The sequence below is a fragment of the Oncorhynchus masou genome, chromosome 7, assembly GCF_036934945.1.
Source record: "Oncorhynchus masou masou isolate Uvic2021 chromosome 7, UVic_Omas_1.1, whole genome shotgun sequence".
Classification (NCBI taxonomy): Eukaryota; Metazoa; Chordata; class Actinopteri; order Salmoniformes; family Salmonidae; genus Oncorhynchus; species Oncorhynchus masou.
Window position 1 is genome coordinate 14,983,931 of NC_088218.1, and position 17,174 is coordinate 15,001,104.

General features: G+C 44.8%; 1 protein-coding gene across 1 annotated transcript in view; it reads left to right on the plus strand.

The window, feature by feature from the left end:
• LOC135543352 (prostaglandin F2 receptor negative regulator-like) overlaps positions 1 to 17,174 on the plus strand; it is a 44,832-nt gene that overhangs the window by 14,845 nt on the left and 12,813 nt on the right. Inside the window, exons 5-9 of the mRNA XM_064970544.1 lie at positions 4,614 to 4,933; positions 5,030 to 5,150; positions 7,210 to 7,429; positions 7,534 to 7,718; positions 11,648 to 11,755. Of these exons, the coding sequence (XP_064826616.1) occupies positions 4,614 to 4,933; positions 5,030 to 5,150; positions 7,210 to 7,429; positions 7,534 to 7,718; positions 11,648 to 11,755 (954 nt within the window). The remainder of the gene's footprint in view (positions 1 to 4,613; positions 4,934 to 5,029; positions 5,151 to 7,209; positions 7,430 to 7,533; positions 7,719 to 11,647; positions 11,756 to 17,174) is intronic.

Below are 17,174 nucleotides of genomic sequence, written 5' to 3' on the forward strand. Positions count from 1 at the left end.
CATACTGGAACAGAAAATAAGACTAATCATAAAAAAATTATCATTCTCCCTCATCATAAACAGCACCGACCACCTCTGGTTCTCCAAATCACCTTCATCTCAGGCTTCCGGATGCTGAGTGGCTGCTGTATACTGAGGGAGTGAAGGAAAAGTGATGATGGAGGGTGTTGACAGGGTGGTGACTGAGTGGAGGAATGCACTCTGGGTCATATCTGGTTCAACACAGACACACACCACATGCTCAAACACCCCAGTGAAACCAGAGACCCTCCGGTGAAGGCCGGAGCTTCTTGGCAGTGGCGAGGGTCTTCTGAGAACATTCCTTGGAACATGCTTAGTCCCTTTTCTTTCTTTCTCTCTCGCTCTCGTTTTCTCTCGCCTCGTTCATCCATCTGTCTCTGTCTTCACTCCAGATAGAACACCTGCTTGCTCTGTCCTAATAATTAAATCTCCCCTTGGCATTTTGGTTTGTTGCACAGCATGTGTGTGTGAGACACACTAACTATATTAGGTGTGTGTGTGCAGACAGACTCTTGAGTATGTTTATTATTTATTGGAACCAATGTTTAACTATTTTCATGAAATATACAGAATTTCATTAGTTACGTCTGGTTTGTGTGGTAGTCTGAACAGGTGAACTCTCTAGTACGTTAGTAAACGTCTCTAGAGTTGAGATGGTCAGATAGTTCCCGTCTGTTATAAACGGATGGTATCTCTATGGTAACGCACCAAAAAACTTGAAAGCGGTGCAGAACTCCACACTCAAACGTCAGTGTCGCACTCAGCTCCCAGTGGCTGAAGTATGTTGTTCCCTTACTGAACGAGGTCAAAGTACAACTCATTTTATGTTCTTACCTGAACTTCATACTGACGTAAGATTGGATGACTTATTTCAAACACAGGTCAGGCTGTGTTTACCGTTGACACTCCAGACCTGTATTAACAGTGAGTCACTCACACCCCCCCCCCCCCCCCCCCAGAGATATTTGGCAGTTAACACTGTGTCAGCTTGCCCCTGCTGACACAACCCTAAGACAGGTCTGATCCAAATCAATTGAAACACAAACTGGTTTTATCATGGCTTTTAATCAACTGAAATGTCCTCCGAAGTGTCTGTCTGTTTAGCGCGTGTGTGTGGTTGTAGTTTTTTTTTTTATAGGTCACACTTTTAAAACCTCTGGGATATTCGAGAAGGTAGCATCCCACCTCAACAGCCAGTGAAAGTGCAGGACGCCAAATTCAAAACAACAAATCTCATCATTAAAATTCTTCAAGCATACAAGTATTTTACACAATTTGAAAGATAAACTTGTTGTAAATCCAGCCACAGAGTCCAATTTTCAAATGGGCTTTACGGCGAAAGCACCACAAGGATTATGTTAGGTCAGAGCCAAGTTGAAGAAAAACACGGCCATTTTTCCAGCCAAAGAGAGGAGTCACAAAAAGCAGAAATACAGACAAAATTAATCACTAACCTTTGATCTTCATCAGATGACACTCATAGGACTTCATGTTAGACAATACATGTATATTTTGTTTGATAAAGTTCATATTTATATAAAAAAATCTCAGTATACATTGGCGTGTTATGTTCAGTAGTTCCAAAAACATCCAGTGATTTTTGCAGAGAGCCACATCAATTTACAGACATACTCATCATAAATGTTGATGAAAATACAAGTGTTATGCATGTAACTTTAGATAAACTTCTCCTTAATGCAACCGCTGTGTCAGATTTCAAAAACACTTTTCCAAAAAAAAGCACACCATGCAATAATCTGACAGACAATAAAACAGCCAAAAAGATATCCGCCATGTAGTGCAGTCAACAGAAGTCAGAAATAGCATTAGAAATATTCACTTACCTTTTAATCTTCATCAGAATGCACTCCCAGGAATCCCAGTTCCACAATAAATGTTTGATTTGTTCGATAAAGTCCCTCATTTATGTCCAAATACCTTCTTGTTTTTCACACGTTTAGTACACAATCCAAAGTCACGACGCGCCGGCAAGTCCATGCGAAAGTTCAGTTGAAAGTTCTATTACAGTTCGTAGAAACATGTCAAACGAAGTATAGAATCAATCTTTAGGATGTTTTTATCATAAATCTTCAATAATATTCCAACCGGAGAATTCCTTTGTCTGTAGAAAAGCAATGGAACGTGAGTTAACTTTCACATGAACACGCGTCACGAGCTCATGGCAATCTGCCAGACAGCTGGCTCAAACAGCCCTTATGAGCCCCCACTTCACAGTAGAAGCATCAAACAAGGTTCTAAAGACTGTTGACATCTAGTGGAAGCCTTAGGAAGTGCAATATGACCAATATCCCACTGTATCTTCGATAGGGCATGAGTTGAAAAACTACAAACCTCAGATTTCCCACTTCCTGGTTGGATTTTTTTTTCTCTGGTTTTTGCCTGCCATATGAGTGCTGTTTATATTCCAGATATCTTTCAAACAGTTTTAGTAACTTCTGAGTGTTTTCTATCCAAATCTACTAATAATATGCATATATTAGCAACTGGGCCTGAGTAGCAGGCAGTTTACTCTGGGCACGTTATTCATCCAAGCTACTCAATCCCCCCCAGTCCCAAAGAAGTTAAGACAAGCAAGCACCTAATCCTGAATGTGGTTAGTTTGTAGAACAGTGGTTGTCAACCCCTATGCTGTGCTAGGCTATACCCAAACCATGTCTGTTTTTCAATACAACCTTTCAAGTAAACAGAACTGTGGTTCTAGTTAGTGCACCCGAGATAGTACCCCAGTCTTTAGCCACAACCCAGAAGTAGCTCCATATCATTACATGCATATATGTATGAAGAACATTTAATGTATTCTACATCTCTATGGTCCATACCAACCAGTTGGGAACCACAGCCAGTCTTGTTTTTGTTGAGGGCCATTATCTTCTTCATCATTGCAGAGTAGTGTTCTTCACTGCCTGGTATCAGCTCTCTACTGGGTGGACTAGATTTCAGCTTTCTATTCCCTTAACAAATGGCCCTGGAACAGCTCTTGTCCTGTGCATAATGCCTCAGTTTATCCGGTCTTGGGTAAGTAGGGGAGGGTGGGTGGATGTGCACCTGTGTGGGCACGTGAGTGTGTTATAATGTATGTTTCGTTCCATTTGTAGGCCATTAGCAGGAAATGTGTTTGAGTCGTTCTGCAGTGTGAGTCTTCCTTTGGTCTATTAATGGAGCTAGTGTGTGTGTGTGTGTGTGTGTGTGGAAAGATGGATGAGGGGTGTGAAAGTGGAGGAATGGGCACATGGGTAATTGGCGGGGATTCTCTCCTCACAAAGGAAGGAGGATTTTCACAGATGATCTTGTGATGATCCTCACAGCAGTGTAGCAGATGGTGACAGTGCATGATTCAGCCCCTGTGACGTCCAAATGACACAATGTGGAAAACCCATGACCACACACACACACACTAATCGAGAGCAAGGAATATGTGTGTTCCCTGTTCATTGGAGCATAAAGGGACAATCTGTAGACTAGAGGTCTGACTGAGATACCAGCCCAATCACCTACTGAGACCCAACACACACTCCGCCACTGACACTTAACATTGATACACTGTGTGTGCGTGTTTGAAAAGTCTGATTGCCCCATTTGCGCGCACACACTAGGAATGGGGTTTAGAAAAAATTTCACTATTTGAATAGTATCATGAATTTTTGTCATATCTAGATATTTGTAATGATTTTTGTATTTTATTTATTTTTTGCTTAAGTTTTTTTAACCTGAGCACTGCTGTGGGAAGGAGAGAGGCTGATTCTCTGCTGAGGGACCAGTAAGATAGGAGCTAGCGAGACGAGTACCCAAGGCAACCCTACTACAGCCAAGACTGGCTAACCTGTAGAAGCAATTTTTCATCCCATTTATCAATACCTCTCTAGACTGCAGGAGCCTAGAAGCTAGCTAGCAGTCAAGTTAGGCTAATTGAGGCCATATGCTGTGCTTTCTCCCCAACCCCATTCAGATAAGACAGCCTACCTGTTGGTTATTTTTGTTGTATCTTGCACTGCATTAGTGAACTCTCATTCCACTTGCTACACATTGAGCCTCTTTGCCGTTTTGATTGGCCAACATAACCAACAAGCTACACACGTGAAGGCTAACAGTCTTTTATGGGGCGCATGTCATGTATTACATCAAAGTTCGTTTTTATTAAATTCATAATTTGAAAGGTCATGGTATAACAATGTCACATGGATATTTTACCTTAAATACTTTAAAAACACCTTTTATCTCTCACAAAAAATGAGTACTCCCAATTATTTGAATACTAACGCCCGTTTGGTTATTCAAATAACCATGCACATCCCTAACTCACACACACACACCACCCATTGGATTCATGGCTACAGACAGGGAAGAGCTCTGCTCACCACTACCGTAGTGGCTGTGAAGTGGCTTCCAGATTATTCATTTTTAACTAACTGGTCTGGTTCTGTGTACAGCAGGAGTCAACATGTTACACTACCCTGAATGCACTAAGGTGGATGTTATTTCACCATGTCCCTTTACTGACATTTAGAGTCTGTTTATTTAATGTTTCTCGCACTCTCCCCCCCCCCCCCCCATCTTTCTGTCCCTCCCTCCAGAGCCTAATTTCGCAGTGACCCTTACCCCCTCGTCGACCCCGCAGGTCACAGGTGACCCCACAGAGCTGGCGTGTCATGTGACCAACATCACCCACTTCCTTGCAGGGGGCCGACTGGGCGTGACCTGGGAATACACACCACTTCCTGGTCCACCTGGCGACCGCCTGACAACCACACAGACCACCCTCCCTATTGGTTCCCTGGATGCCCACGGCAACCTGAAGTCTGGGACACTGTACCATGATAGGTTGGAGTCTGGTGCCATCGTTCTGACCCGAGTAGAACCGGATACATTCAAGCTCCGCTTCCTACGCACACAGGTAGGTGTGTGTGTACCTCAAGCACAATCATTTGTTAGACACACAAGTTTGTGTTAAATCAAGTGCCGCTAAAAATGTGTGTGTGTGTACCGTCAGGATGTGGACATGGGGGCGTATGCGTGCAGTGTGACAGCGTGGACTCCCTCTAGGCAGGGTGGAATGGAGGAGGCAGCAGAGTTCCTCACCCCCCCTCTGACTGTGCGATGGGAACCCAAACGTAAGTAGTGATGACGCTCTCATATCATCTCGCTCTTCTCCTCCCTCCTTCTTTATTTCTCTTTTGATGAAACCACCTGAATATAGCAATGTTGCTATTTAATACAGTTGTCATTCTGCTATGTTAATTTGTTTTCTATGTGATGTGTTTGAGGTAATAAGGGACGTGTGTTCTGGATGGGAGTCCAAGCTAGAGGATGTAAAACATTACCATGTAACCTTGGCTTGTTTCATGTTGGCTGCTCAACAGACATGGCAGAGGAAGTCGAGGCGCCAATGTATGTCTGACAACAGGAAAGCCTGTACCATGGCACACCACAAGTCTAGGACACACACACGCACACACACACAGGCATCAGTCTCTAACATACCTTAGATGGTGTCAGTCAGTTTGGCGTGTGAGTATTTCCCCATTTAGCTGTTGCAAAAGCAGCAGCTACTCTTCCTGGGGTCCACATGAAACATGACATAATACAGGACAAGAGTAGCTCATGGACAGCACTGTATACAATAGGGAGGGTGGTCTACTTGATGTGGAGTAGAGTTCCATGTCGTCATGGCTCTATGTAGTACTGTGCGCCTCCCATTGTCTGTTCTGGACTTGGGGATTGTGAAGAGACCTCTGGTGGCATGTCTTGTGGGGTATGCATGGGTGTCTGAGCTAGTAGTTTAAACAGACAAGCTCAGTACATTCAGCTTGTCAACACCTCTTACAAAAACAAGTAGTGATGAAGTCAATCTACTCTACTTTCAACCGGGAGAGATTGACTTGCATATTATTAATGTTAGCTCTCTGTGTACGTCCAAAGGCCAGCTGTGCTGCCCTGTTCTGAGCCAATTGCCGAAGTCCCTTTTTGTGGCTCCTGACCACACGACTAAACAGTAGTCTAGGTGCGACATAACTATGGCCTGTAGGACCTGCCTTGTTGATAGTGTTAAGAAGGCAGAGCATCGCTTTGTTATGGACAGAGTTCTCCCCATCTTAGCGACTGTTGTATCAATATGTTTTGACCGTGACAGTTTACAATTCAGGGTCACTCCAAGCAGTTTAGTCACCTCAACTTGCTCAATTTCCACATTATTTCTTACAAGATTTAGTTGAGGTTTTAGGGGTTAGTGAATGATTTTTGTCCCAAATACATTGCTTTTAGTTTTAGAAATATTTAGGACTAACATATTCCTTGCCACCCACTTTGAAACTAACTGCAGCTTTTTGTTGAGCATTGCAGTCATTTCAGTCGCTGTAGTAGCTGCTGACGTGTATAGTGTTGGGTCATTTTTTTCAAAGCAGGTGGCATGACATTAGTAAAGATTGAATTAAGGGACCTAGACAGCTGCCCTGAGTGACAGCTATGAGTCCTAGTTTCCACTGTTGATTTGAGTCTAAATAGTTCAAGTTGCCCCTCGGCTTCCAGATTCTCACAAAATAACCTTTTTACACACACTCACCCAAACTGAACTCTGTGAACCCCATAAAGCTGGTTAGATGATGATGATCTAGTGTAAAAGCTACTGAATAGCGACGAGGATATACAGTAGGCAGTTTGTATTTTTCTCCCCCTTCTAGTTCTGACTGTCTTCCTCTGTTTCCTCCCAGCAACTCTGGGAATCCCCTTCTCTCTCTGTTCATCTCTCAATCTCTCCCTCCCTCTTCATCTCACTCTCTCTGTCCATCTTTCTCTGCAGAGCTCAGTCAGTGTCTTTGTCCATTCATGAAATCCGGACTTTCCTACTGATGGTCTGTCCACTCAGTCCCTGTGGTTACTACTGACAGCTGGTTGTTAGGTTAGAGTAGCTGTGGTTGCAGAGCATCTGACTGTTTAATGTCTGTCTGTAGTCCTGGCTACTCCTTACCACTCTACTAGCTTCAGGCTCTATCTTGATTGATTGCACTGCTTCCCTTGCCATTACCTCGGTACCCGGCCCACACTATCACACAAATCCCAGTTGCTCTCATGGTCCTTGATTTAGGTTGCGCTCCAGGCAGCTTTCTAAGTCATAAAGTCAGTCAGATTGACCGACTCACTGATTATTAATTGATTGATCTGTCCTCCCTCCAGGTCCGTCTCTAACCGCCGTGGCACAGCGTGTGCGTGAGGTGGTGGCTGGCGGAGCCACCTTTGAGATGAGCTGTACCGTATCCCATGTGCACTTGCAGGACCCGGGCTACTCTGTGCTGGTGCAGACTCAGGACAGTGTGGACTCTGCCACTAGAACCGTCCTCTCTCTCAGTCCTGACTCTGTACTACAACATGGAGGGGCTACAGACCCTAACCGCAGGTAAACACACACACACACTGAGCAGTATGTATCATAAGATGAATGAAGTTGTTGTGTTATTACTAGTGACCTATGCTGAAAGTAAACTGTGTTCTGGCTCCCAGGGACAGCCTGGTTCTGACTAAGACGGGTCCGGCTGAGTTCCGCTTCCGTCTGGCTGGAGTGCAGCAGGCTGACAGGGGCTTCTACTGGTGTGACATCACCGCCTGGACCAAACAACCAGGCCAGGCCTGGACCAAAGCTGTCAGCGCCAAGTCTAACAAGGTCCAGATCAACTTCCAGGAGACTGGTACGAGGATAGAACACACACTCTGACCACCACTGAGCTACATACAATATCTTCTGTGTCCTACTGAGTCTATACCCACTAGACTTTTACTGAAGCTCTCACATGAACTCTAAATATACTCTCACATGAACTCTAAATATACTCTCACATGAACTCTAAATATACTCTCACATGAACTCTAAATATACTCTCACATGAACTCTAAATATACTCTCTCACATGAACTCTAAATATACTCTCTCACATGAACTCTAAATATACTCTCTCACATTCCCTGTATTGGCCTAGTTGGCTGTGTTTGATGTTCGTGGGAGAGAGATGTAACTAATTACTGAAACCTCTATTACTGTCTCTGGGGAGGTAGACTTCTTGAGCACGCGCTCTCTCTACATTTCTCTCACTGTGGAAAGACACACGCTCTCTTACATTTGAGTCATTTAGCTGTCTTAGAGGAGCAAATATAGTAAAGTGCCTTGCTCAATGGCACATCAGCAGATGTTTCACCTAGTCGGCTCGGGGATTCGGACTAGCAACCATTCGGTTACAGGTCCAACGCTCCTAGGTTCCTGCAGCCCTTCTTCCTCTTTGGGGTGGAAGCTTCAAAGCGGCACCCCATAACGAACCTCTCCTGGACAAATCAGTTAGAAGCTGCAATGATCCGTATCACTGGCGATCTTTCTCGTGTGTGTTGAACCTGTGTTAGAGGAGACACCATTCTGAGTCCCTCTGTAGGTGCTTATCCACACACACACACACACACACTAGAGGTCGACCGATCAACAAATCAAATCCAATTTTATTTGTCACATACACATGGTTAGCAGATGTTAATGCGAGTGTAGCGAAATGCTTGTGCTTCTAGTTCCGACAATGCAGTAATAACCAACAAGTAACTAACAATTCCTAAACTACTGTCTTATACACAGTGTAAGGGGATAAAGAATATGTACAAAAGGATATATGAATGAGTGATGGTACAGAGCAGCATAGGCAAGATACAGTAGATGGTATCGAGTACAGTATATACATATGAGATGAGTATGTAAACAAAGTGGCATAGTTAAAGTGGCTAGTGATACATGTATTACATAAGGATGCAGTCGATGATATAGAGTACAGTATATACGTATGCATATGAGATGAATAATGTAGGGTAAGTAACATTATATAAGGTAGCATTGTTTAAAGTGGCTAGTGATATATTTACATTTCCCATCAATTCCCATTATTAAAGTGGCTGGAGTGAGTCAGTGTCAGTGTGTTGGCAGCAGCCACTCAATGTTAGTGGTGGCTGTTTAACAGTCTGATGGCCTTGAGATAGAAGCTGTTTTTCAGTCTCTCGGTCCCAGCTTTGATGCACCTGTACTGACCTCGCCTTCTGGATGATAGCGGGGTGAACAGGCAGTGGCTCGGGTGGTTGATGTCCTTGATGATCTTTATGGCCTTCCTGTAACATCGGGTGGTGTAGGTGTCCTGGAGGGCATGTAGTTTGCCCCCGGTGATGCGTTGTGCAGACCTCACTACCCTCTGGAGAGCCTTACGGTTGAGGGCGGAGCAGTTGCCATACCAGGCGGTGATACAGCCCGCCAGGATGCTCTCGATTGTGCATCTGTAGAAGTTTGTGAGTGCTTTTGGTGACAAGCCGAATTTCTTCAGCCTCCTGAGGTTGAAGAGGCGCTGCTGCGCCTTCTTCACGATGCTGTCTGTGTGAGTGGACCAATTCAGTTTGTCTTTGATGTGTATGCCGAGGAACTTAAAACTTGCTACCCTCTCCACTACTGTTCCATTGATGTGGATAGGGGGGTGTTCCCTCTGCTGTTTCCTGAAGTCCACAATCATCTCCTTAGTTTTGTTGACGTTGAGTGTGAGGTTATTTTCCTGACACCACACTCCGTGGACCCTCACCACCTCCCTGTAGGCCGTCTCGTCGTTGTTGGTAATCAAGCCTACCACTGTTGTGTCGTCCGCAAACTTGATGATTGAGTTGGAGGCGTGTGTGGCCACGCAGTCGTGGGTGAACAGGGAGTACAGGAGAGGGCTCAGAATGCACCCTTGTGGGGCCCCAGTGTTGAGGATCAGCGGGGAGGAGATGTTGTTACCTACCCTCACCACCTGGGGGCGGCCCGTCAGGAAGTCCAGTACCCAGTTGCACAGGGCGGGGTCGAGACCCAGGGTCTCGAGCTTGATGACGAGCTTGGAGGGTACTATGGTGTTGAATGCCGAGCTGTAGTCGATGAACAGCATTCTCACATAGGTATTCCTCTTCCTCTTGTCCAGATGGGTTAGGGCATGATTTTCCAACGCCGATACCGATTATTGGAGGACCAAAAAAGCAGATACCGCTGAATCAGCAATTCTTTTATTTTATTTTTACATTTGTAATATTGACAATTACAACAATACTGAATGAACACTTATTTTAACTTAATATAATATAATACATCAATAAAATGGCATCAAATAAATAATGAAACCTGTTCAATTTGGTTTAAATAATACAAAAACAAAGTGTTGGAGAAGAAAGTAATATGTGCCAATATGAAATATGTGCCATGTAAAAAAGCTAACGTTTCAGTTCCTTGCTCAGAACATGAGAACATATGAAAGTTGGTGGTTCCTTTTAACATGAGAATTCAATATTCCAAGGTAAGAGGTTTTAGGTTGTAGTTAATATAGTATTTATAGGACTATTTCTCTCTATACCATTTGTATTTCATATACCTTTGACTATTGGATGTTCTTATAGACACTATAGTATTGCCGTGTAACAGTATAGCTTCCGTCCCCCTCCGTCCCCCCTACCTAGGCTCGAACCAGGAACACATCGACAACAGCCACACTCGAAGCATCGTTACCCATCGCTCCACATAAGCCACGGCCCTTGCAGCGCAAGGGGAATAACTACACCAAATCTAAAAGCACGTGACGTTTGAAACGGTATTAGCGCACACCCAGCTAACTAGCTAGCCATTTCACATTGGTTACACCAGCCATGAGGCTGATAGGCTTGAAGTCATAAACAGCGCTGTGCTTGTGAAGAGCTGCTGGCAAAACGCACGAAAGTGCTGTTTGAATGAATGATTACGGGCCTGCTGCTGCTCAGTCAGACTGCTCTATCAAATCAGACTTAATTATACCATAATAACACACAGAATCCAGAAACGATCATTTCGAAAACCAAACGTTTTATTATTTCAGTGAAATACGGAACCGTTCGGTATTTTATCTAACGGGTGGCATCCCTAAGTCTAAATATTCCTGTTACATTGCACAACCTTCAATGTTATGACATAATTACGTAAAATTCTGGCAAATTGGTTCGCAATGAGCCAGGCTGCCCAAACTGTTGCATATACCCTGACTGCGTGCATTGAACGCAAGAGAAATGACACAATTTCGCCTGGTTAATACTGCCTGCTAAACTGGATTAGTAGTTATAACTAGTGATTATGATTGATTGATTGTTTTTTATAAGATAAGTTTAATGCTAGCTAGCAATTTACCTTGGCTTTTACTGCATTCGCGTAACAGGCAGGCTCCTCGTGGAGTGCAATGGTTAGAGCATTGGACAAGGTAACTGTACGGTTGCAGGATTGGATGCCCTGAGCTGACAAGGTGAAAATCTGTTGTTCTGCCCCTGAACAAGGCAGTTAACACACTGTTCCTAGGCCGTCATTGAAAATAGGAATGTGTTCTTAACTAACTTGCCTAGTTAAATAAAGGTATAAAATATCGATTTCCGATTGTTATGAAAACTTGAAATCGGCCTTTCCGATGAATCGGTCGACCTCTAACAAACACACACACTCTCTGTCTCTGTCTCTCTGTGTGTGTGAGCTGTTTGGACTAGCACCTTTGAAAGACCTGGCGAAGGACCAGTGTTAGGGGTGTAAACACAGTGAATGTAACCTCTGTGTTCCTTCCTGTAGGCCCCTTGTTCGCTGTGGCCATCCGCTCTGACACCACCACTCTTTATCCCTGGGAGACCGCCAAGATGGTGTGTGCCCTCAGCGTCTCTGGAGCATCCCCCAAGTCAGGTAGGGGACGACACACGCGCACACAATCATCAGGTGATAACTGTATCCATAAGACACAACCTTCCAGTGTTGAGCCGGACTGAGTTAATTTGTTTCTTATCAGCTCTCCTGTTCACATCTCTCCATCCTGTCCTCCTCCTGCCTCTCCTATCACTGTTCTCCCAGCTCAGGGAGGAGTGCAGTGTGATCTCTTATTGGAAGTCATTCTGTCTCATTCTCTCATATCAACTCTCTATCACTTTGTCTTCCTCTCCCTCCCTCAGCTATTAGATTACCTAACTCTGTGTCTCTGTCTGTCTCCTTTCTCCTCCTCCTCTCTGTCTCTTTCATATTGTTATCGTTCTATATTCTTCAGTCCAGTCTTACACAAGACCGGTCAGAGATCAGAACAAAGTGTTCTGTGTGTTTGTCTGAATGTGATTGTGTGATTATGCAAGGGGGGGTCATCATTTTTCAGAACCCCAGCTGTCGGTGTGTGTGTATGGATTCACATGCATACACACATACGCCTTCCTGTTATTCACGTGCATATCAGAGAACGTCATGGTAATCTTATGGGCAGTTGCAGCTTCTTTTCCTGATGGTGGAACATAGCAGTTACCTACAGGGAGAGAGCTAGAAGGCTGCAGGGGAATGGTATTACTGAACTACACTGTTAGTATGTTAGTTACCTACAGGGAGACAGCTGGAAGGCTGCAGGGGAATGGTATTACTGAACTACACTGTTAGTATGTTAGTTACCTACAGGGAGACAGCTGGAAGGCTGCAGGGGAATGGTATTACTGAACTACACTGTTAGTATGTTAGTTACCTACAGGGAGACAGCTGGAAGGCTGCAGGGGAATGGTATTACTGAACTACACTGTTAGTATCATTTACATTTAAGTCATTTAGCAGACGCTCTTATCCAGAGCGACTTACAAATTGGTGAATTCACCTTCTGACATCCAGTGGAACAGCCACTTTACAATAGTGCATCTAAATCATTTAAGGGGGGGGTGAGAAGGATTACTTTATCCTATCCTAGGTATTCCTTGAAGAGGTGGGGTTTCAGGTGTCTCCGGAAGGTGGTGATTAACTCCGCTGTCCTGGCGTCGTGAGGGAGTTTGTTCCACCATTGGGGTAACATTGCCTCCCTCAACTTGCTTGTGACTGGGCTTGAACCAGGGTCCTCTACCTCCCTCTTTCTTTCTCTCAACTTGTCTCTGGAGCTATGCCAACACACGTAACCACCCGCTTGACAACTTGGGAACCGATTGAACTGTACAAAGCGGTTCCAAATGGATGGCTCCAGTCTGTTAGTTAGTTACCTGCAGGGAGACAGCTGGAAGGCTGCAGGGGAATGGTATTACTGAACTACACTGTTAGTATGTTAGTTACCTACAGGGAGACAGCTGGAAGGCTGCAGGGGAATGGTATTACTGAACTACACTGTTAGTATGTTAGTTACCTACAGGGAGACAGCTAGAAGGCTGCAGGGGAATGGTATTACTGAACTACACTGTTAGTATGTTAGTTACCTACAGGGAGACAGCTGGAAGGCTGCAGGGGAATGGTATTACTGAACTACACTGTTAGTATGTTAGTTACCTACAGGGAGACAGCTAGAAGGCTGCAGGGGAATGGTATTACTGAACTACACTGTTAGTATGTTAGTTACCTACAGGGAGACAGCTGGAAGGCTGCAGGGGAATGGTATTACTGAACTACACTGTTAGTATGTTAGTTACCTACAGGGAGACAGCTAGAAGGCTGCAGGGGAATGGTATTACTGAACTACACTGTTAGTCTGTTAGTTACCTACAGGGAGACAGCTGGAAGGCTGCAGGGGAATGGTATTACTGAACTACACTGTTAGTCTGTTAGTTACCTACAGGGAGACAGCTGGAAGGCTGCAGGGGAATGGTATTACTGAACTACACTGTTAGTATGTTAGTTACCTACAGGGAGACAGCTAGAAGGCTGCAGGGGAATGGTATTACTGAACTACACTGTTAGTCTGTTAGTTAGTTACCTACAGGGAGACAGCTGGAAGGCTGCAGGGGAATGGTATTACTGAACTACACTGTTAGTATGTTAGTTACCTACAGGGAGACAGCTGGAAGGCTGCAGGGGAATGGTATTACTGAACTACACTGTTAGTATGTTAGTTACCTACAGGGAGACAGCTGGAAGGCTGCAGGGGAATGGTATTACTGAACTACACTGTTAGTATGTTAGTTACCTACAGGGAGACAGCTAGAAGGCTGCAGGGGAATGGTATTACTGAACTACACTGTTAGTCTGTTAGTTAGTTACCTACAGGGAGACAGCTGGAAGGCTGCAGGGGAATGGTATTACTGAACTACACTGTTAGTATGTTAGTTACCTACAGGGAGACAGCTGGAAGGCTGCAGGGGAATGGTATTACTGAACTACACTGTTAGTATGTTAGTTACCTACAGGGAGACAGCTGGAAGGCTGCAGGGGAATGGTATTACTGAACTACACTGTTAGTATGTTAGTTACCTACAGGGAGACAGCTGGAAGGCTGCAGGGGAATGGTATTACTGAACTACACTGTTAGTATGTTAGTTACCTACAGGGAGACAGCTGGAAGGCTGCAGGGGAATGGTATTACTGAACTACACTGTTAGTATGTTAGTTACCTACAGGGAGACAGCTGGAAGGCTGCAGGGGAATGGTATTACTGAACTACACTGTTAGTATGTTAGTTACCTACAGGGAGACAGCTGGAAGGCTGCAGGGGAATGGTATTACTGAACTACACTGTTAGTATGTTAGTTACCTACAGGGAGACAGCTGGAAGGCTGCAGGGGAATGGTATTACTGAACTACACTGTTAGTATGTTAGTTACCTACAGGGAGACAGCTGGAAGGCTGCAGAATGGGAATGGTATGTTATTACTGAACTACACTGTTAGTATGTTAGTTACCTACAGGGAGACAGCTGGAAGGCTGCAGGGGAATGGTATTACTGAACTACACTGTTAGTATGTTAGTTACCTACAGGGAGACAGCTGGAAGGCTGCAGGGGAATGGGATTACTGAACTACACTGTTAGTATGTTAGTTACCTACAGGGAGACAGCTGGAAGGCTGCAGGGGAATGGTATTACTGAACTACACTGTTAGTATGTTAGTTACCTACAGGGAGACAGCTGGAAGGCTGCAGGGGAATGGGATTACTGAACTACACTGTTAGTATGTTAGTTACCTACAGGGAGACAGCTGGAAGGCTGCAGGGGAATGGTATTACTGAACTACACTGTTAGTCTGTTAGTTAGTTACCTACAGGGAGACAGCTGGAAGGCTGCAGGGGAATGGTATTACTGAACTACACTGTTAGTCTGTTAGTTAGTTACCTACAGGGAGACAGCTGGAAGGCTGCAGGGGAATGGGATTACTGAACTACACTGTTAGTATGTTACACTGTTAGTATGTTAGTTACCTACTACACTGTTAGTCTGCAGGGAGACAGCTGGAAGGCTGCAGGGGAATGGTGCAGGGAGACATTACTGAACTACACTGTTAGGTTAGACAGGGAGACAGCTGGAAGGCTGCAGGGGAATGGGAACTACACTGTTAGTATGTTGAACTACAGGGAGACAGCTGGAAGGCTGCAGGGGAATGGGTATTAGTATGTTAGTTACCTACAGGGAGACAGCTGGAAGGCTGCAGGGGAATGGTATTACTGAACTACACTGTTAGTATGTTAGTTACTTACAGGGAGACAGCTGGAAGGCTGCAGGGGAATGGTATTACTGAACTACACTGTTAGTCAGTTACCTACAGGGAGACAGCTAGAAGGCTGCAGGGGAATGGTATTACTGAACTACACTGTTAGTCTGTTAGTTAGTTACCTACAGGGAGACAGCTGGAAGGCTGCAGGGGAATGGGATTACTGAACTACACTGTTAGTCTGTTAGTTAGTTACCTACAGGGAGACAGCTGGAAGGCTGCAGGGGAATGGGATTACTGAACTACACTGTTAGTATGTTAGTTACCTACAGGAGACAGCTGGAAGGCTGCAGGGGAATGGTATTACTGAACTACACTGTTAGTATGTTAGTTACCTACAGGGAGACAGCTGGAAGGCTGCAGGGGAATGGTATTACTGAACTACACTGTTAGTATGTTAGTTACCTACAGGGAGACAGCTGGAAGGCTGCAGGGGAATGGTATTACTGAACTACACTGTTAGTCTGTTAGTTACCTGCAGGGAGGAGAACAGGGGAAGCTGGACAGTTAGCTGTTGTTACCTACAGGGGAATGGTGCAGGGGAATTACTGAAATACACTGTTAGTTAGTTAGTTACCTACAGGGAGACAGCTGGAAGGCTGCAGGGGAATGGGATTACTGAACTACACTGTTAGTCTGTTAGTTAGTTACCTACAGGGAGACAGCTGGAAGGCTGCAGGGGAATGGGATTACTGAACTACACTGTTAGTCTGTTAGTTAGTTACCTGCAGGGAGACAGCTGGAAGGCTGCAGGGGAATGGTATTACTGAACTACACTGTTAGTATGTTAGTTACCTACAGGGAGACAGCTGGAAGGCTGCAGGGGAATGGTATTACTGAACTACACTGTTAGTATGTTAGTTACCTGCAGGGAGACAGCTGGAAGGCTGCAGGGGAATGGTATTACTGAACTACACTGTTAGTCTGTTCGTTAGTTACCTACAGGGAGACAGCTGGAAGGCTGCAGGGGAATGGTATTACTGAACTACACTGTTAGTATGTTAGTTAGTTACCTGCAGGGAGACAGCTGGAAGGCTGCAGGGGAATGGTATTACTGAACTACACTGTTAGTATGTTAGTTACCTACAGGGAGACAGCTAGAAGGCTGCAGGGGAATGGTATTACTGAACTACACTGTTAGTCTGTTAATTAGCTCATGGCTTTTTTTGGTTAGAATGGCATTTTGTCTTCTCAATCGACGGCAGAATTTTCTCAGACAGTGGTGAGAGCTTTCAGGTGTAGCCTAGGCTTTTGTTCCATCCCAGCACTGACATAACCAATTCAACCAATCAGCTGATTATCAAGACCTCTGGTTTAGTTGAATCAGGTGTTAATTAATTAGAGCTAGGCTGGAGTAAAAGCCTGCAGACTCTGACCTGTAGCTTTAAGAATTCCATGTCTCATCTGTGAGCCAGACTTACCTTCGTATTAACTTGGTCATGATGCCTCACAATCGGTATTGTGACGCACTATTCAAGCCAAATTGTTCCAACTGATCCTACTGATACTAAAACAGATACATCTCGTTTCCTTCAGGTGTGGCAGTGGTTTGTTTAGTTTCGTCATGTGCCGACTGATACGGTATTGCCCAACCCTGACGTCTGCGGTGTCCTAAACTCACGTGGGTAGGTGTGTGTGTGTGGTTGTGTGCTGTCGTTTAGTCATGCACCGGATGGTGT